Raw genomic sequence first — 21946 nt, forward strand, 5'->3', positions numbered from 1 at the left:
CTAATCAATGTTCCCAATTCTGTATTCTATTTCCAATCTATCTTTCATGTCACTGACAATATAGATATCTTTTCCAAATATGGGTTTATTCATGCTATTCAACTCCTGAAAACCTTTCAGTGTCTCCACATTGCCTAGAACATAAAGTTCTTTATTTTTCTTGTTTTTTTGGGGGGGTGGGGTGGGGGGGATGGACTGTGTTCTCTTTTGCAAGATGGCTAATCTGGAAATAGGTTTTGCATGATTGCACATGTATAATTTATATCAATTTATATCCTTTTCAAGGAAGGGAGAGAAGAAGGAAGGAGGGAAGGCATTTGAAACTCAAAAATTATAAAAAACAAACATTAAAAATTGAGAAAAAAAAATTAAAATACTCTTTTAAAAAAAAAGAAAAGAAAGTTTAAATCCTCTGCCTGGCATGAAACCACTCCACAAGGTAGTCTTTCTGGCCTTACTCTTCTCTGCCCTTTGAACACAGACCCTGTGCTTTTTTGCCCCAGGGCCTTTACTCAGAGTGCTCTTGCGCCTGCCAAATACTCTTCCACAGGGACTTGACTCATGCTTCTCCCTCAGCCTGCTGCATTCCTTCTCATCCCTGATCAACTCCATTGTTCCTCCACAAGGAAGCCTTTGCTGATTCCCTCTAGGTGATGATCTTCCCCTAGGATTTCATAAAGCACTTTGTTTGGTATCTCTTCAATGCATTTCTCATATAACAGCAATGGTAGGAATCATGTGTGTCCCAGTCTTTTGTGTTTATATTTCGTCCTAGAATATTAGCACCAGAATGGCAGGGACTGAATATTATAAACATTTTGTATCTTCCTAGAACAGAGTACCTATAAGAATGAACAGTACTCAGAAAGTGCTCAGTAAATCCTTACTGAATGACCTTGTGAAAGAATAAATAAAGGAATGTTAACCTACTTGACTTAATTAGAAACTACAATCAGGACTGAATTTAATTATATATTTATATATGTTTGTCCCATACACATGTGGATTTGTCAGCTACACAATAAAGGATTTCAAAACATTATGTTTTTAGATATGGAAAAACTTGGATGCATTTTTATTAAAGCCTCATAAAAACCCTGTGAATAAATTATTGTTAATGGGATTGATTGGCAAGATAGGGATTATCATGTCTTCTTTTTTGTTTGGTTTGTTTGAATTTTGCGAGGCACACAGAACCAAGGGTCACATAGAAAATATCAGTGTCTGAGGCTGGATCTGAACTCAGGTCTTCTGGATCTGTGCTCTATCCACTGTGCCACATAACTGCCCCTTGTCTTCTTGACAGACAAACAAACCAAAGCCCCTGAAAGTCCAACATGTCCAATGTCACCTTAAAGCTTGGAAGCACAACTCAGAACTCTGAACCCTGAGCCAAAAGAGTAACTAAGACTACTTCATGAGAGCTCCTGGAAGGATGGAATTGAGTTTGTTGTCCTTGATTTATAAAGTATAGTGTGAGGTATCTCTGGGCATACAACAAATACTAGCTGATGATCTTCAAAGGATCTCCTTTGGGTCAAGTTTGCAGGAGCTATTTTTGCACTGTCCCTGTCCCTCTTCTGGTTCAAATGATACACAGTCATTTCAGGAACTGCAGTGGCCTTTGAAACTCTGTGGCAACCATCAACAGGCTCTGCAAATAGCAACAGTGGATTATATCTTGGTCACTTCAACCCCACCCCATACAAGGAGCACCTCTGAATAGGAAGGGCACCTATATTTATTGGTGTCCTTATATGGTTCCCTTCCCAGAAGTAGCTTCCCTTCCAGACCCCACTGTAACAATGAGCCCCTCCTACTCCCTATTTTCCTGAGAACTATTCTTTCCAACCCACTCTCAAACCAAGTTAATCACTGCTAAATGTGTTGCTTTTTCTTTCATCTATATCATAGTCACCTTTCAGTGCCTACTAAAAAACAGGAAGTCAGTGATTTATTAATTTATTTATGAGATTTGGGGGTGGGGGTAACTGGCAAGAGAAAACTTCTCAGTAAGAACTGGACAGACAAGTCTCTTCCTTTCAGGAGGGAGAGAAAAGAAGTTGCCCTTAGTAGATCCTTGTAAAATCCCAACAGGTACAATGAGCAAGGCAATAAATATATTTTCCAATCACTTCCTCAACCTAAGGTGAATTTGAAACACCTAAAACACGACTGTGACACTCACTAATTATAAACTGGTTCAGAGTCTACATCAAATGTTTGAGCCAATCACCAGTATTTTTAAGAAAAGTGAGTTTATATGTAATTATAATGACCCACCTTGACCCGCCCTACCCCCCCACCCCCCAAAAAGAAATGAGGAAATGCACCTCCCTCCCCTTTTGCTAGAAAGGTAAAGAACTATGGATGTGGATGCAGATAGTGCCTTGTCTTCTGCAAGGTACCATCTGGTGGCGGGGAGGAGTTGGGGGGAAGGGTTGGGGAGGAAAGGAAAGAAGAATAAAAAAGAAATTTATATAATTCTGTTGTGTATTTGGAGGGAATAGCAAGTTGTAAAGCAGTATTGTGTTATGGAAATGCTTGTTTTGCTCCATGAATTAAAAATAAATTAAAAAAAAAAGAACCATGGATATGGAGTGCTGCATATATTGTCCCAAGTAATGTGTCAGGTAATGTGTTCCTTAAACCATTTTTTTCACCTTTGTTAACACAGGAGAGACCACTGTTGGGGGCAGTAGGGGTGGAAGATAGAGAGAGCCAGAATCATGAGTTAGAGAAGGCAGAAGGGAATGGGGAGGGAGGGACACCCAGTCAGAGGGAAAACAACTAGCTCATTCTCTTATAGACTTGATAAGCAACGTTAGAGAGTGGTCATGAAAAGATAGTTTAAATGCAAGCCCAAAAGCCTTTCTCCCTCTCTAATCTTGGTTTGAGGCCAGTCTTGATCTAACTACCCATAAAAGGGAGTCATTTTGTAAGATCTGCTTATACATACAAAATAATTGCTAGATTGGTCAGTGATAAAGAAACAATAAGAAGGGTAGGAGAGAAGAGGCAGTACTGGAGACATCCTACTGTGAGAGCATAATAAAAGACTATGCTTGCCTAAAGAAGGTCATGGAAAGACTCTTACCTCTCCAAAAAGCGTCTTTTTGAAACAGTCAAAGGTCCCAGAGTAGAGGGGAGGTTGCCCCAGGACGCTCTTTGGCTGAGTCTGTAGCCTTACCTGTAAAAAAAAAAAAAGCATTAAAATGTAGTTAACTCTTATTTATTCAAAGCTGACTGCCTGTTAAGAGGATTTTCTACTCCCTCTTTTCTTTTTCCTTCTTGCTGTCAAATTTTCTCAATATGGAAGTGACATCTAACACTTTCCTTTTCTCAAAATAGGTTATTTTCCCCAGCCCCTTGGATTTTGACTTCCATTTCTACAACTGTAATGAAAATGCACACTTGAAGGTCCTAATAACTTTCTTCTTAAAAAATCCAATCTTTTCTCTATCCTCATTAATTTTACTTTTCTGCCAAATTCAAGAGAGCAAGCCATCTGACCCAAGAAACTTTCTATTGGGTTTTCCTAACACTCTGTTCTGGCATTTCTTCTGCCTTCCTGCCATATTCTTTCACCCATCCTCTCTTTATAGGTCTTCCCAGAAGAGCAGCCCTTGGCTTTCTGCTTCATTGACTCCCTCATAGAATTCATCTACTCAAAGCTTCAACCAATCCACCACAACAGAAGGCAAATGAGCCAGGATAATGACATGGACTAAGAAAAATGTACCTGTCTCTTTAAGAAAAGCAAATGAGAATAAAAGATCAAGTAAATTCAACTAATAAGGACTAGGCTTTCACCTTCACTGAGAATAGGTTCTGCTCTGCTCTGCTTCGTCGTTTGTTAGCACTTTTCATATGGAATTCAATTCAATCAGCATTGATTAAGCATATATTCTAAGTCAGACAGTATCAGGTGCTAGGGATACAAAAATAAAACCAAAGCAGGCTCTGTTCAAGGAACTTACATCCTAATGGGATTGCAACATGTCCACAGATGATACAAAATAAATAGAAAACTTCCTTATTCTTTCTAGTCATGCAGATACACAATCTCAATGTCATCTTTCAATCCTTATTCTCCCTCACCCCACAGTCAATCATTTGCCAAGTCTTGCTATTTCTGCCTCCACAACACATCTCGGTGCATGTTTGAGCAGGCCACTCCCCTAATTCAATAAATGCCAGTGACTCCCTACTACCTGTAGGGTCAAAATTCCTCCAGCTTTTAAAGCTCTTTACAGGGTCACCTCATCCAACATTTCCAGCCCCATTATACACTAGTCTCTGTCACTGCCACAGGAGCTAGCCCATCTGCCTCTGGAGTTTCCCTCCTACAGGGCACCCATTTCACCTCCCTTCAACACACCTTTGCACCTGCTGTCCCTAAGGGCTAGAATGTTACTTTCTCCATACCCCTGACTCTGAAAACTCTTCATTTCCTTTAAAACTCAGTTTAAGCAGCACCTTCTACCTGAGCAGTCCCTTAATCCATCCACTTAATCCAACACTTACTAAGCCCCTTCTCTCCCAAATTGTATAGTATGTATCTTAAATATATTTGATGTATACTTAGAAGTGTGCATGTTGCCTCTCAAAACTTGAAGGTGGGGCAGGGGCTATTTGTCTTTTGTTTCTGTAAACCTAGCACCTGGCACAAAGCAGGTTCTTAATAAATGCTTCATTGATTGTGGATTTTACCATTATGGAACTGTGACCTTATCACAACCCTATGGTACAATGTAGAAAAAAGAGTGCTGGAGTAAGCATCAGGAGAAATTCAGTTTCAAATTCCACATTAGACACTAAATGAGTGACTTTAACTCTCTGAGCTTCAGTTTTCTCATCAGTAAAATAGGCTTGGTAGTAACAATCTCTGTTTCCCAGAAATGTTCCAAGAACGAAATATACATAGTATTTTGCAAACCCTGCAGTACTTTATCAATGTCAGCCCTCTTATTTTCACACACGCCTTCTCATACTCTGTGATTCTTATTTGTTTCTGTAAATTCTACAGAAAGGACCCATTTAAACACTTTCCTCTGTGTATATATGTTATTTCATGAGTATCAGGGCAGCACTCAAGCTGTGCATCCCTCATTCTGGCAAACTCTTTTTCTGGTTGAACATGTCTTTAATGACGTTTTTTAAGCCATTTCTTAGACTCAAGTTATGGTTGGTAACATGCTGCCTTCTGCTAATACCTGCCCACAAAGTAACTTCCCATTACTCTTTGGGTCACCTTCCATGTCATTACATTTAGATCTTGATTCTAAGATCTCAGATTCTCAGTCATAGAGTATCAAAGAGAGACCTGTGATAATTAAAATATGGATTATATACAGTGGCAACAAACTATATTATACTACTCTATCTTTCATTATGACTATTCATATATGGGCCTTATCTCCCCTACCAGATGCCCTTGAGGGCATTTATCTGCTTCTAGATCTTCCCTGTCCCCTCACTTCTCTTCACACTCCTAAACAGCCAGCAGTGTTGAACACTATGCCACAAAGGCTATATACCTGAAGAGCTCAAATTCTGTTCAATCTGATTTGATTCTGAAACCTTCCATGTACTTTGTTTTCCCCAAGAGAATTTGAGTTCCTTGGGAGCAGACTCTTACACTTTTCTAATAGTATCCCCAGCATACTTAGCACAGGGTTTTACACATAGCAAGCACTTGATAAACGCTTCATTCATTCAGTTCAGTCATTTAGTCAAAGGTGTTGGCCTACTTACAGAAACAGCGCTATCAATGATAATAGGACTGGATTTGGATTACAAAGACCTGAATTCAAATCTTGGCTCTGCCACTTAGAAACTTTGTGACTATGTCAAGTAACTCAATTCCTTGGTCCTTAGTTTCTTTATCTTAAAATCAAAATAATATTCTCCAATAGATAAATAATCAAAGGATACGCAGTAAGTTCTCAAAAGAAGAAATAAAAGCTATCAACAGCCATAGGAAAAATGTTCCAAATCACTACTAAGGAAAAAAACCCACAAATTAAAACAAATCTGAGTTCATCTCATACCCATCAGATTGACAAAGATGAAAAAAACGAAAAATGGCAATCACTGTTAGGACCATGGGAGGTAAGGCCCACTAATGTACTGTCAGTGGAGCTATGAACTAATCCAACTATTCTAGAAGGTAATCTGGGGAGTGCGCACTTCAACGTCCTCCAAGGCTGAGACCTCCCAGGGACCCAGCGAAGAGACAGCTAGGCAGCTGCTCCAGTCCACCGCACGCCGAACTCTGCTGCAGACTTCGTGCCTCCCGCTGCCTCTTCATGTTTTCCTCTACAGTCCCAGACATACAGTATGATCATTAGGTGTTCAGTTTCCCAACAACTTTCTATGGAAAACCAAGGGGAGTGAGCCATGGTTGCCGTGAGCAACTATGAACAGTGGGACACCTTTAGAGAAGCTTGATCAAGGTACCATCATCGTGAGACCCTCCAGATCAGGACTCCAGCAGAATTCCTCTATCTTGTCTTGCTCAATCAGTAGAGGCTATCTTTCCATTTCTCCTCTGCCTCCTGGGAAGTAGCAGAAAAGCAGCATTCATCATGGTTGGATTTAAGTCTACAGATGTGCCTCCAACAGCCACTGTAAAGTGCCTCGGGGCTGGCACCGCTGCCTGCATCGCTGACCTCATCACCTTCCCCCTGGACACAGCCAAAGTCCGGCTGCAGATTCAAGGAGAGAGCCAGGGGTCATCCGAGCTTCCTCTACCAATACCCAGTATCGGGGTGTCATGGGCACTATTCTGACCATGGTGAAGACTGAAGGCCCTGGCAGTCTGTACAATGGGCTGGTGGCTGGGTTGCAGCACCAGATGAGTTTCGCCTCTATCCGCATTGGCCTCTCTGACTCTTGTCAAGCAGTTCTACACCAAGGGATCTGAGCAAGCGGGCATTGGGAGCCACCTCCTGGCAGGCTGCACCACAGGGGCACTGGCAGTGGGCGCAGCCCAACCCACAGATGTGGTGAAGTTATGTTTCCAGGCCCAGGCTCATGCAGGTGGCAGACAGAGATACCAGGGTACAGTGGATGCCTATAAGACTATTGTTCGAGAGGAGAGCCTTCAGGGCTTATGGAAAGGAACTTCACCCAACGTTGCCCACAATGCTATCGTCAACTGTGCTGAGCTAGTGACCTATGATCTCATCAAAGATGCCCTCCTGAAGGCCCATATCATGACTGATGACCTTCCATGCCACTTCACATCAGCCTTTGGGGCTGGCTTCTGTACCACCATCATTGCTTCCCCCCGTGGATGTAGTCAAGCCGAGATACATGAACTCTGCCGCAGGCCAGTATGCCAGTGCTGGCCACTGTGCCCTCACCATGCTTCGGAAGGAGGCACCCCTAGCCTTCTACAAAGGGTTCATGCCTTCCTTCCTCTGCTTGGGCCTGGAACGTATTAATGTTTTGCACCTACGAGTAACAGAAACGGGCTCTGATGGCCGCTCGCAATCCCCAGGAAGCTCCCTTCTGAGCCCTCTCCTGCTAGCTTTTCTGCCTTGTACCCCGCTTTGAGGCCAGACCCCATTTTCCCCCTATTCCTCTCACCTGCCTTAGCATTGAAGGAACCCCCTCCACCTTAGCCCCATTTAAACCTTTTCCAGTCCACTTCTGCCATTACAGCCTCACCCAGTTCTTACGCTCCTTCTAACAAAGCCAGACCAGAACCCACCAAAAAAAAAAAAAGTAATTTGAGACTATAACCAAAAAATTACTAATCTGAGAATACTATACCCAAGTGAGACCTCTACTAGGCATAGACTCCAAGGAGAATGATCCATACATGCAAATTTGTAACATCACTTTTTATTGTAGCAAAGAATCAGAAACAAAGTAGACACAAATCAACTGGGAAAAGCTTAAACAAATTATGTTATATAATGGCATATTATCATACAAGAAATGAGAAAATGGATGAATTCACAGAAACCTGAGACTTGTATGAACTAGTGCAGCATGTGAAGTGAGCAGAAATAATATACAGAATGACTTTATCAGAAGACCTCTACTTATTATTATTACTAATAACTAACAGCCAGCATTTACAACATACTTTAAGATTTGCAAATCACTTTATGTGCTATCTTATCTGATGTTCACAACAATCACAGGAGATGGGTACTAATTATTATCCCCTTCTACAGATAAAGAAACTGAGGCTGAGAGAAGTTAAGTGACTTTAAAGTCCAACACAATCAACTATGCCACCTAGGCTGCCTCAAAAAGGAAACTCTTTTGAGGTTTGCAAAGCACTTTACATGTTACCTCATTTAACCCTCACAACAACCCTGTGATGGAGGTACTAACATTATTAGCATATTACAGATGAGGAAACAGGCTGAGAGGTTCAGTGACTTGCCAAGGGTCACTCAGCTAATGAGTATCTGAGGCCAGATTCCAATTCAGTTCTTCCGCACACTAAGTCTAATATTCTACCAGCTGCCTGCCCCATCTAGCTATCTCAGTGCAATGACCAATTATGACTCCAGAAGGCTGATGACAGAACTTGCTTCTTACTCTTGGCAGAGAAGTAACAATTAGAGGACTTCAGACATGGCCAATGTATGTTATAAGGGAGGGCTTTTGGGAAGAAGAATGGGAGAAGAGGAAGATTAAAACAGATTAGTGATGTCAAAGAGTGTCAGTGATATACTTTAAAAATGCATAGAAAAGAGCAGAAGGAAATTCAGAAAGGGACAGAGATAAGTAAAGAAGTATTGGCTCTTTTGTGTTAATTTTATTTTTACTTTAAAAGCAAACCACTGGTATATAATACAGTTTTCATATAAAGTCTAATTGTTCTGTTCTTTACATATGAAAACGTTTGTGCTTGTGACGTTCAAAACAGTAACAAAAAAAAAAAAGGGACTCATAACTCCTATGCATCCTGTGGCCTGGCATCCCAAACTCTGGGATTACAGGACTAGGTTTGATGGTTGGGGGAGAGAGGGGAGGTTACTACAAAGTTATGACTTATGTTTGTACCTACAGCTTCACCTAAGAACCTCAGAATAGAAGTTACATCTAGGTCTCTTCAGATATTGCTAAAAGGGCTCTCCACCCCAGCGTACACACCCAGGTAACAATTTGAGATGGAAGGCAATCTTTATTTCACCCCAGAGAAAATATAAATCCTATGGCAACTCTATAAAAAAGTAGTTGGTACAAGGGTAGAATGTATAACCAGGGTCACTTTAACAAGGTTAAAGATCAAAAGAAGAAGCATCTGTTTTGGACTTTATGTTGGAGCAAACCAACATATAAAGAATTCACATTAGCCCATAAATAGTTCATATAACTCTTCTCCCTCTCCAATGAATCCTACCATCCTCCTCAATATACAGACCTATACAGTTCTCCAGATATATGGCACCACCCTGTGGTTTGCACAATCAGGGAAGAGAGACAAATTTAAGGTTGCTAGAGTGAACTCCTAACTGCCCTCACTGTATTAACAGATTAGGGTGATCAATCAACAAAAGTAATTTGGGGTTCAGGAACTCTTGCTACTTTAAAGCTGTCATTTCTTAGGCTGAGAGGTTGTACAATAGTCCCTCCACAGTTACCATTGCTAGGGCTGGAGCACCATTGAGGGGAACCAAGCCAACAAATGGGCAAAAGAGAAACCCACAGGTTTCCTGTTGTAATCTTCTTAAGATCCCCCCACCCTGACCAGGGAAATGATCACCTGGGAATATTCCCCCAAACAAAGAGGCATAATAGAAGTCCCAAACAGAGGCTTCATAGTCGCATCATTTTTATTTGTACTAATTAATCCACAGGGTCGCTGTGAAGAAAGAATTTTGAATTCAACAACAAATTAAATGTTACTCCGCTTACTACTATATGGCATTGTGCTAAGTCCTGGAGATTCAAAGAAAAAAAAAGAGCTTATATTTAACTGGGGAAACACAACTAGCACACAGATTTTCAACCAACAAGCATTTACGGAGTGACCACCATGTACCACTGGGCTAGGCCCCGGGGATATAAATTTAAAAATGAGACAGATCCTACCCTCAAGGAGCTTACATTATACTCTACCTATTCACAAATCAATAAAGGTTATTGTATATACAAAATAAATTATAGTGGAGGAAGGGCATAAAACTAACAATTGAGGAAACTGGGCAAGTGGTCATCAAGGTGGCACCTGAGCTCAGCCTTGAACAGGGTTGAAGCAGAGGTGAAGAGGAGGCACATTCTTGGAATGAGAGGCAGCCTGGGCAGACACAAGAGAATGGAAGGGTGCATACAGGGAAGAGACAGAAGTGCTGTTTGGCTTAATAGTAGAGTGTACGAGGGGCAGTGCTATGTAATCAATGAGATGGAAAAGAGGTTGGAGCCAGAGTGCAAAGAGCTTCAAATACCAGTTTATTTTGTCCCAATAGTACTGGGGAGCCCCAGAAACTTCTGGAAGTTAGGAGTGACATGGTTAGGAATATCAATTTAGCAGTTGTATGGAAAATGGATTGTAGAGAGGAAACCTTCCAAGCCATATCTTCTCTACGCCAACCACTATCTCTCCTCTTCCCCATGGGTAATTTAAATTGTCTTTGGGGCCCCTGGTTTTAGCAAGTAAGTTCTTGCTAGGGCTCAGGTCTCCACTTTATGCCATGCATTCTCTTTTCAAACTCAGATTATTTCTTCAACTTTTCCCCTGGTAACGTGGACCATACCTGTGGACTGGCCAATCTTGATGGGGCCTAAGCCCCTTCCAAGGCAACTCTACTCCATGCTACCACTCCGAGACCCCATCCCATCCCTTTCCAGCTCCCATTTAAATATTGTCTTCCTCCACCACAGCGTAACCTCCTTGAGGGTAGGGCCTGTCTTTCTGCTTGGATTTGTATCTCTAGCATTTAGCACAATGCCTGATGAACAGTAAAAGCTTAATCACTAGTAGCTCAAGTCTGTAATTCCCTACGAGTGGGAAGGCTGAGGCTACTGGATCACACATCACACATATGGTCAGCCCCTAGGGAGGGGGAATGGGTCTGAACAGGCAGTCTACTGAGAGGCAAACAAGCCCAGATTACAAACAGAGCAAGTAAAAGCCTCAAAGCTCACAAGTAATGGAATCAGGCCCATGAATGACCCGTGTACTTTCAGCCTAGGTGAGATAGGAAGACTTAGCCTCAAAATAGATACAGATAGATGAAAATGCTTTATCTGTTTATCCAACTAATGAGATAAGGTTGGAGAGGAAACCATTAAGGAAGGCCTTTAACGCCAGGCTGAGCAGCTTGCATTTTATCCTATAGACAATAAGAAGAGCCCAGAAAGCTTTTGAACATAGGAGGAACATGATAAGAGCTGTTTTGGAAAGATAATTTTGGCAGCTATATGGGGGATGGATTGGAAAAGGAAGCCCTGGAGAGAGGAAAACCAAAGAAGTGGTTATTACAATAATCCAGTCAAGAGGTAATGATGGTGGTGTGTGAGAAAGGGATCAAAAGATTTTTCAAAAATAGGCGGCAGGGACAGAACCAGTAGATAAGGGAGGAAATGACCAATGGGTCAACCTCCCAGAGGAGATGGGAAGGGATAGGGTATGAAAGGCCCAAGTGGAGGGGGTTATCCTTGACAAAAAGAGGCAGCTATTACTTAGAAACTAGAGCAAAGTGGAAAGGAAAGGAAAGGGTGGGTACTGACAAACAGGAGTTTCAAGGAGTAGAGTGAGGGAAATGAGGAAGCTCCTAACAGTTGGCCATCACTTTCTCAGTAAAGAAAGCAATATCCTCTCCTGAGAAAGGGAAGAGGATTGTGAGGGACTCAAGAATACATGCTGTGGAGAGGGGAATAGAGTCAATTAGGGAAAGAGTAAGAGGATTACAACCAATCTTGGTATGAAGAACAAATAATGAAACCTATTTCCCTCCTCTGTAGAGGCAGAGAACTACGAGCGGGAAACCCTGCATACACTGTGAGAGGCGGTTATTCTGTCAGGCATGTTTTACTTAACTTTCTAACAGGATAGTTTCCCATGCAGCAGAGGTAGCATATCAGGAAACGTCTGTGGAACAAAAAACAAAAGCCATCAATGAAAAATAACGTTTAAAATCAAGAGATTGCCCTGTGGCAGTGAAGACCCAGTCTGAATTCACAGTGGATCCAGCTGACGTGGTTATGTGCTGTCAGAGAGCTGGTACAGGAATGGGTAATGGTGAGATCTAAGTGACCATAATTTCCATGGGGAGCTAAGATACAACAAACAGGTAGAGGAGCTGAGTCTGATGAACTGGGGAGTGAAATCATCATGTATCCCGATGTTCCCAATTATAAAGTGAGAGGGAGAGGTGAAGTGGAAGACAGGTATTAAAAACTGGAGAAAAGAGAATGCCTTGCAAGCTGGTATATTATGGCAAGAAGAATCTAGAAAGGTGATATGGAAGGACAGAAAGGAGAAAAAGTTAATAGAGTGACATTGGCAGGAGGAGGGTGTAGAAATGGTAATGAGAGGGCAAGGTACAGGTTGATGTTTCGTGTGTCAGGATGTATGAGAGAGACAACAGCCAACATTAGAAAGAGTAGCCAAGGATATGGTATCGTTTGGGGAGGAAGCAGCTAAATGGTATATCAGACAGAGAGTCTGGCCTGGAATCAGGAAGACCTAAATTCAAATCCAACCTCAGTTTCTTATCAACTGGGTGACCCTAGGCAAAGTCACTTACTTAAACTCTGTTTGCCTCAGTTTCTTCATCTATGAAATGAGGGTAGTAATAGCTCCTGCCTTCTAGGGCTGTAATTGTAAAGCAATTCATACAGTACCTGGCACATACTAAGCACTATATACATGTTATCTATTATTATTAAAAATTTACCAACACCCTGCCCACTATGTGTCAGATGTGTCACCATGCTAGGTACTAGGAATACAAAGTGAAAAATAAAATAGTTCCTGTCCTGGGGAGTAGGGAGAAGGGACAGAGACTTACAATCCTTTATTAATGTGAGCTGTTATTCCTCAGAGTTCCTCAAAAAGGCTACATCTTCTGGCTTCTATATCTGAACTCATGCTGTTCCCTTATCCATGAAGACTGCCTACTTCCTCGTCTGCCATTCAAACACCTCCCCCACTCTTCGTAGCGCCCATCCGGATCGCTCTAATCCAGAAGTGATCTCTTCATCTTCTGATTCCTCATGACTGATCACATTTTATTTTGTATCACAGTCCTTTGTTTCCAGGGCTTATTTCCCCTAAAAGAGTGGAAGCCCTAAGAAGAAAAGAATCTTGTTTAAGTCATCTCAGTGCCTAGAAAAGTACCTTTACAGAATGGTGCTGCTCAATAAATATCTGTCACGAGACAATGACAAGACCTTGGGCCAGCCTTACGCAAAAGAGATGATAGGTCACCCATTGAGATTTCAGAAGCATTTGTTCAAAACAAAAAACACTCGCCCCCGCAAAAAACCTGCTGAAACCTGAAATTAGATAATCATACTTTATTGTTCTGGCTTAAATCCAAATGAGTTTTAGAGGATTTTAAGATGTAAATACTCTTAAGGAAAGGATGTACAGTAATTCTTGACTTTGAACTTATTCACATCCTTTCCTAACCAGAGAGCCTGAGGGAAGGGCTAAATAAATTTGACTTCAGATTTCAAAATGCCCTAACCCAATCTATGTGTTTTAGCAATGCACTTAAATCAAAATTTGGCCCTCCAGCACTGGATATTAAGTATGAACAGTAATCCAATAATACTTGGATCTCTTTTATTCCTGAATCAAAGGTAAGCATTATGAAACACAAAAGGGAACAGGGACAGATTGGAGACAAGGAAACCAGTTAGAAAAACAAATACTCTAGGTAAGAAGAAATACAAATCTGACCTAGGGAGACTCCAGAGGTAATAGAAATGAAGGAAATGATTATATAGACATAGCAAAGGCAGAAATGACAGGATTTGGCAAGTCACTGCCTATAAGAAGGTGAGAAAGAAGTCAGAGATGACTGAGGCCTTAAGTCTGGATGATCAGGAGAATGGTGAAACCATCAATAGAAATAGGTTAGAAGGAAGGAGAAGCTTCTTGGGGGGGGGGGTGTGGGGGAGTGGGCAGGAGAGTGAGGAACAAAGATCAGTTTGGTACTAATTGAGTTTAAAGTGCAATTGCAGCATACAGATGGAAGTATTTGGGGAAAAAAAGTAGCTTTTCCCAAGAGGCTGGAAAAAAGAGCTAAAGCTCTAAGGAGAGGTTGAGCCAAAGAAATGGATTTGGGAGCCCTTCAACCTCAGTCATCCTAAACTACTCACTCTACTCAACCTTAAATATCCAATCAGTTGCTAAATCTTATGACTGAATGTTTTATTTCTCACTAACCTTATAAAATATAAAAAAGGCATTTCAAGAGAGAACTGGGACAAAGAACAAGCAAAATCCCTAACACAAAGGAATCAGAGAATGGCAGAGCTGGAAGAAATTTAGAAAATCACCTAGACCATCCCCACTTCTTCCCGACCCCATTTTGCAGATTAGGAAATAGAGTTATATAGACAAAAGTCAAATCCCTTCTCCAAAACAATGTGAAAATATTCATCCTCTAACATGTTCTCATAGCTCTATTCTGTCTCCCCTTAATCTAGACTGCCTGACCAATTTTCCCTAAGCAATGGTATCATTTCTCACCCAGTAGTCTCTCCCCTGTCTAATCTATCCTTAACACAATGCTCGCCTAGTCCTCTGCTAAAAACCTTTCTAGGGACTCCTCCCAATTGCTTATTGGTAACTAAATTCAAATTTCTTAGCCTGGCATTCAAGGCCTTCCATAACCTGGATCTACCCAACTTTCCAGTTTTATACAGGCTCCAGTCAACCTAACATCCTCTCTGGTCCTCCCTGTCACCCCCTCCATAGAACAGTCCACCTTTTCCCTTTGTTGAATTCCTACCCATGCTTTAAAGCTCAGCTCAAAAGCTACCTCCACCAAGAAACTTTCTGATCTCACTCATACTCATTTCCTTGCCCTAAGACCTCACTAAGCACCTTGTTTTGCAACTTTGGATCCACTTTATGCAATATTTCATAGAATAATTATGTGTGCTTGTGTTTAAATTATAGAGTTCATAAGGGCAAGGTTATCTTCTCTAAACTTTCTATCTGATCCAGTGCCAAGCACAGTGCTAACACAAAATGTTAAAAAAAGTTTGATAATTGAATTAGCAGATTCAACGGTTTTACCTTTGCCTTTCTTTGCAATCCCAGCACTGAGCAAGGTGCCTAGCACATAGTAAATACTTAACAAATGCTTGTGGATTTGAATTTAAATTAAAATTGATTTCCTTTCCTAGTTCATTTCTGAGTAGTATTTTAGCAACCAAACAAGTAGCCAACCAATGGGATTTGCCCGCTCTTTGAATTCAGTTCTTTCTGGGCTTAGACACCTCCATTTACTGATCTTCACCCGTCACCTTCAAAGCTAAAAAACAAGATTAGCAAGAAAAATAATATAAAACAACATAAAAATGATGCAATGAGTCAAGGTTAAAAGAGGCTGGCCTCTCCTATGCTCACATCAATGTGAAACAGAGAGTCTTAAAATCACAAGCTACAGCACTTCATGAGACTACATTTTGTCTATGGGTGAGGATAAAGGAAAACATTCTTAAGCTGTCTCGTCAGAGCTTCCAAACACTAGGAGAAAGGCAGACTTTCCTGATGTAATAAAAGGTGTTCACCCCCACTTAATATAAATCTGAGCTCTATACTCATTATTCCATATCTGGGATTATTAGTCTCTTTCCCTAAACCACCAACAATTACAATAGTTTTAGAACAGCGGTGTTGAATTCAAATAGAAACAGATCCTTGTGAGCCACATGTTGACTAAGAAAAATACAAAATTAACATTACCTATATCATATTATATTTTTGTTTTGTTAAACTTTTCCCAATTATACTTTCATCTGGTTCAGCCTCACTAGGCCTAAATTTGGTACCTCTGTTCTAGAACACCAAGATTCTCTAGTGCCATTCATATCTTTGTAAAACCTGTGAGTCTAGGGATCACAACCTCCATTCATTCATTCCACAAATATTTATTATATACCTAAAACTATGTGCATAGTACTATGCTACATGCTGAGCCTGAAACCAAGTTTAGGTATGATTGGATCTCTGCTTTCATTAATCTTATAGTATACTGAGAAGCAAGGTACAAGCATAGATAATCACAATATCCAATATTCTATCAGAAAGGTCTCAAAGAGTGTGATGAAAGGTCTGAATGGGAAGATTTCTATCTACAAGGAACACAACGAAGGTTACTTAGATTAGGTGGTATTTGAATTGGGCTTGAAAGGGCAGATTCAACAGATTGGGAGAGAGAAGCATTCACAGGCATATGGAACAGGGTAGACAGAGGCAGAGGGAGAAAGCTTTGCATTTGGAAATGCATTATAAGATAGAGCTGAAAAGGATTGCTCCTTTCAGCACACTAAGTTCATGGCTGATAAAGGACATCCTCCTATTACTCTCCCTAGTGGAAAGGCAGGTATCTTTTCTTTAACATCCTTCAAAGGCACTTTTCCCTCCATCAAATTACAGTGTCTTAATTCCCCTCCCTTTCCCACCAGTCCTGATATAGCACTTAGTTTTTCCTATTTCAAATGTTTGCTCTTGTTCAAGTAGTGTCCAACTCTTCATGACCCCATTTAGGGTTTCCTTAGCCTTTGCCTTTTCCTTCTCCAGCTCATTTTACAGATGAGGAAACTGTGGAAAAGAGGGTTAAGTGACTTACCCAGGGTCACAAAGCTAATAAGTGTCTGGGACTAGATTTGAATTCAGGAAGATAAATCTTCCCACATTACATGACTTCCTTCTTTTGTATCCCCTTAAAGAACAGTAAACTCCATGGAAGCAAGGTCTTATCTAAACGTTGTATTCCCCTCCCTGCACACGGAAGGCACCTAATTAATGTTTGCTGAATTAATAAATTTCCTTCATCTGTCCACTTACAAAGTTGCAGATTACTAAAACACAATTTCCACCGGGTTCTTATCTGGTCTCCCACAAATTCACAGTATCTCAGGGCTAGAAGAGGCTTTAGAGTACATCTAGTCCAATCCCCCTCATTTTACCAAGAAGGAAACTGACAATTCCACCCTTTAGAATCAAGAGTGTGGAAGGAACAGATAAGAAACACCCAGAAAGACCGGGGTCAGAGAATCCTAGCAGTCAGTAGGTGAAAGGTCTTGTCAAAGGCACACTGACCCATCGTACTGCTTATCGGAACTAGCCAACAATGTAAGCAGGTACAGAGGGCAAAGACTGGTATCTCGATTTTACAGAGGAGGAAACTGAGGCTCTTGGAGTCGGGAAAGAAAGCTGACCACAGACGACGAACAAATTATTTCTCCAGGACCTCAGTCTCCGCATCTGTAGGAAAAGAGAATGATGCCCTCCCGAGCTGTGCAAAGCCAGCCCACTCACGGGGCAGACGCCCAGCTGGTCCTGGTCCTGGCCCTCGGCCGTCGCTCAGTCCCTGCGTCCCTGCCTCTCACCCCAACTCCTCAGGGGAGCCACGGCTCCCGTCACGCACCACTTCCTCTCCCCCTCTTCCCCCGGCCTGGCCCAGCAGGGGGAATTCCCACCGGAAGCAGCGGGAATCCCCTCGACCACCGCCCCCATAACTGACAGAGAGCTCGCTCGCTCGCTCCCTCCGCCACTCCCGGGCAGTCCCCCGGCCCGGCCCGCGGGCGGAGCAGGCCCGTTCCGCACCTTCACGGTGTCCAGGGGGTGACCCACTAGGACCACGCACACGCCGCCGAAGCCTCCAGCCAGGAAGTTCTTCCAGGGGCTGATGTGACCCGGAGCCGCCTCAATCTCATCCTCAGCAATGGTACCAGCCTCCATCTCGGCGACTCAGTCCTTGTCTCACTCCAGCTGTAGCCGTCGACCTTTCCCCCACATTGGGGGAAGGAGGCGGGGCCTTTGGCGAGGCGCATGCTGGGAAACGGGATGAGATGCCCGCCTTGACCCCCCTCGGCGCCCAGCCTAGCCACGCCTCCGTGGCCACGCCCCTCCTGCATCCCGGGGGACCGGGACCTACCTGTCTGGCACCCCGACCTAGCTGTAGCGCTCCCGAGGTTTTCTTAGCGCCAGGTTTGCTCCAGTCTTGCGAGGAGAGAGGTGCGAGGATTGTCATCCACGTTTTTCAGAGGAGGAAACTAAGGCCCCGAGAGTGGCTCCTGGATTTGGGGTCCGAAGACATGGATGCTTTAGGTCTGGATCATAGGACTTAGATGCAGAAGACGCCCTCTTTTGAGGAAATAGAGTGAGAACGGTTAATTTCCATGTCCTAGGGCACACAGCCTGTAGATTGAAAGCTCCTTGAAGGCAAGGACTGGGTTTTTGTTGGCTTGGGGTTTTTTTGCTGTAGGTCGTGAGGTGTGTGTTTGTAAAACTCAGGCTCTAGATTTACCTGGACCAGGTTCAGTCCAGGGAGGATCTCACAAATCACTCTGGCTGGAGCCAGACTGTTGTCTAGACTCTAGATCTATAGAAAAGGTAAAAGGACCCTTGGCTCCAATGCAGGTACTCAGACAATTCATCTAATTGTTCAGCAGTTCGTCTAATACTGGGAAAAACCCAAACTGAGTGATGTCCAAAGGGATCTCCAATTCAGACTAGTGAACCCAGCCGCTGCCAGGAACATATACAGTCCTCAGACTTAATAATAACTGATTTTTATATAGGACTTTAAGATTCACAAGGCAATTTGCATACACTAAATCATTTGATCCTCACCATAACCCTTTGACACAGGGTATTAACAAGTGTTATTATCCCATTTTGCAGATGAGGAAACAGACTTAGAAGTTAGGAAACTCTCTCATGGGCAATGTGTATCAGAAGCCAGGGCTTTCTGACATGCTTTCCTAAGACTGAAATGACCCTGAAGAAAATAAAAACAAGACTTCAATAAATAGTCTATCCCACCATAACTCACAGTACTAAGGTTTGGATTTGCTTTTCCATGTCACCAAATTGTGACTTTTGTGCTCTTCCATGGAAGCTCCTCCCTGATCCTGGAATCCCTCTTCTAGGTTCAAGAACTTGAATTGTTCAGAATAAGTTCTCAAACATCCCATTCTAGGCCCATACCCAAAGCCTTTTTAGTTTTTTTGTTGTTTTTGTTGTTGTTGTTCAGTAGTTTCAGTCATGTCTAACTCTTCATGACCTCCTTCAGCTTAATAAGGCATCTGAGAACTGGCAGAGCCTTTGAAAACCCAGAGTCACCTCCATATCACACTGAAGGGAATGCTTCCACTCAATACAAGGTAATTCAGGGTTCATGAGATTTAGAGCTAGAAACAACCATTGAGGACATTTCATCTAATCTCATTTTATAGATGAGGAAACTGAATTCAAGAGATTTTCAATTCAATTTACTAAATATTTATGAAGTACCTACTATGGAAATCATTTCAGAGATCTCAAACATCTACTAGCAAAAAAGCCTACCACATTAATGCCAAAATTTACCTAGATAAGCAATATGAGAGCAAACCACAAAACACTTCAGATCTCAGAAGAAACAAAATGACCAACTACCCAAAGGCCAATGGAGGTTTTATATATAAGATAATCCAAGACACTCTCCTTCCTGCCTCAGTGAGTTCAATCTTTCTCTCCTCCCAAAATCCTCACTTCATGTTAAAAGACTTTCACATATATTTCCTTCATATTTCGCTGAAAAATGCCATTTATCAAGAGTTCCCTCTTCTTTCCTCCACCTTATTTCACATCACTTAGATGACTTCTTCCATTTTGTCATCATATAAAGATGTGGCCCTTCTACATGCACAAGCAATCATATTCCATCCCATCTTTTTTAATTTTAATATTTTTTGGTAAATAGTATTTAATTTTTTCAAATTATATGTAAGGCTAGTTTTCAACACTCATTAAAAATTTTTTAAGTCCCAAATTCTCTTCCCTTTTTCCTCCCCATCCTTCCTGAGACAACAAGTAATCTGATATAGGTTATACATGTGCAATCATATAAAAACTATTTCCACATTAGGCATGTTGTGAAGGAAAACACTCTAAGAAACCCAAGAAAAATAAAGTATGCAGTGATCTGCATTCAGACTCCATCAGTTCTTTCTTGGAGGCAGATATTTTTCATCATGAGCCTTTTGGAATTGCCTTGGATCATTGTATTGCTGAGAATAGTTGTCATTCACAGTGGTTCGTAGTATAATGTTGCTGTTACTATGTATGATGTTCTCCTGGTTGTGTTCACTTCACTTTGCATCAGTTCATGTAAGTCTTACCAGGTTTTTTCTAAAATCGGCTTGCTCATCATTTCTTATACCACAATCATATTCTATCACATTCATATAGCACAACTTGTTTAGCCATTCCCCAATTGATAGGTATCCCCTCAATTTCCAAGTGTTTGCCACCAAAGAGAGAGAGCTGCTATAAATATTTCTGTATATGTAGGTCCTTTTCCCTTTTTGATGATCTCTTTGGGATACAGACCTAGTAGTGATATTGCTGGATCGAAGGGTATGCAGTTTCATAGTGCTTTGGGCATAGCTCCAAATTGTTCTCCAGAATGGCTGGATCAGTTCATAACTCCACCAACAGTGCATTAGTGGCCCAATTTTCCCACATCTTCAACATTTATCATTTTCCTTTTCTGTCATATTAGTCAATCTGATAGATGTGAGGTGGTACCTCAGAGTTGTTTTAATTTGCATTTCTCTGAATCTAATCAATAGAGATTTAGAGCATTTTTTCATATGACTATAGCTTTGATTTCTTTGTCTGAAAACTGCCTGTTCATTTAAAATGGTCAAACATTTATCAATTGGGAAATGACTTGTATTGTTATAAATTTGACTCAGTTCTCCCCATATATTTGAGAAATGAGGACTTTATTAGAAATACTTGCTGTAAAAGCTGTTTCCCAGCTTTCAACTTTCCTTCTAATCTTGGTTGCATTGTATTTGTTTACGGAAAAACTTTTTAATTTAATGTAATTGAAATTATCCATTTTGCATTTCATAATGTTCTCTATCTCTTGTTTGGTCATAAATTGTTCCCTTTTCCACAGATGTGACAGGTAAACTATTCCTTGCTCTCCTAATTTGCTTATGCTATCATCCTTTATGTCTAAATCACGTATCCATTTTGACCTTATCTTGGGATATGATATGAGATGTTGGTCTATGTCTAGTTTCTGCCGTCCTATTTTCCAATTTTCTGGCAGTTTTTGTTAAACAGTGAGTTCTTATCCCAGAAGCTGGAGTCTTTGGGTTTATCAAACAGTAGATTGCTATAATCATTTACTACTGTGTCTTGTGTACCTAATCTATTCCACTGATCCACCACTCTATTTCTTAGCCAGTAACAAATAGTTTTCATGATTGCTATTTTATAATATAGTTTTAGATCTGGTATGACCAGGCCACCTTCCTTTGCATTTTTAAAAATTAATTCCCTTGATATTATTTATCTTTCATTTTTTCAGATGAATTTTCTTGTTATTTTTTCTAGCTCTATAAAATAATTTTTTGATAGTTTGATTGGTATGGCACTGAATAGGTAAATTAATTTAGGCAGAATTATCATTTTTGTTATATTAACTTGGCCTACCCATGAGCAATTGATATTTTTACAATTGTTTAGCTATGACTTTATATGTGTGAAAAGTATTTTGTAATTATGTTCATGTAGTTCTTGGGTTTATCTTGGCAAGCAGACTCCCAAATATTTTATATTGTCTGCAATTATTTTAACTGGAATTTCTGTTTCTAACTTTTCTTGCTGAGATTTGTTGATAATCTGTAGAAATGCTGATGACTCATGTGAGTTTATTTTATATCCTGCAATTTTGCTAAAGTTGTTCATTATTTCAAGTATTTTTTAGTTGATTCTCTAAGT

The 21946-nt window shown here is 41.2% G+C and overlaps 1 protein-coding gene and 1 pseudogene across 1 annotated transcript in view; one reads left to right on the forward strand and one right to left on the reverse strand.

Annotated features, from left to right (window-relative positions):
• The window catches only part of SLC25A20 (solute carrier family 25 member 20), a 39197-nt gene extending 21152 nt beyond the window's left edge, over positions 1-18045 (reverse strand). Inside the window, exons 1-2 of the mRNA XM_036739020.1 lie at positions 17768-18045; positions 3098-3190 (exon numbers count right to left, since the gene is read on the reverse strand). Of these exons, the coding sequence (XP_036594915.1) occupies positions 3098-3190; positions 17768-17902 (228 nt within the window). The 5' untranslated portion in view covers positions 17903-18045. The remainder of the gene's footprint in view (positions 1-3097; positions 3191-17767) is intronic.
• LOC118831626 lies at positions 6591-7522 on the forward strand (annotated as a pseudogene).
• Positions 18046-21946: the final 3901 nt, after the last annotated feature.

Source organism: Trichosurus vulpecula, chromosome 9 (genome assembly GCF_011100635.1).
Source record: "Trichosurus vulpecula isolate mTriVul1 chromosome 9, mTriVul1.pri, whole genome shotgun sequence".
NCBI lineage: Eukaryota > Metazoa > Chordata > Mammalia > Diprotodontia > Phalangeridae > Trichosurus > Trichosurus vulpecula.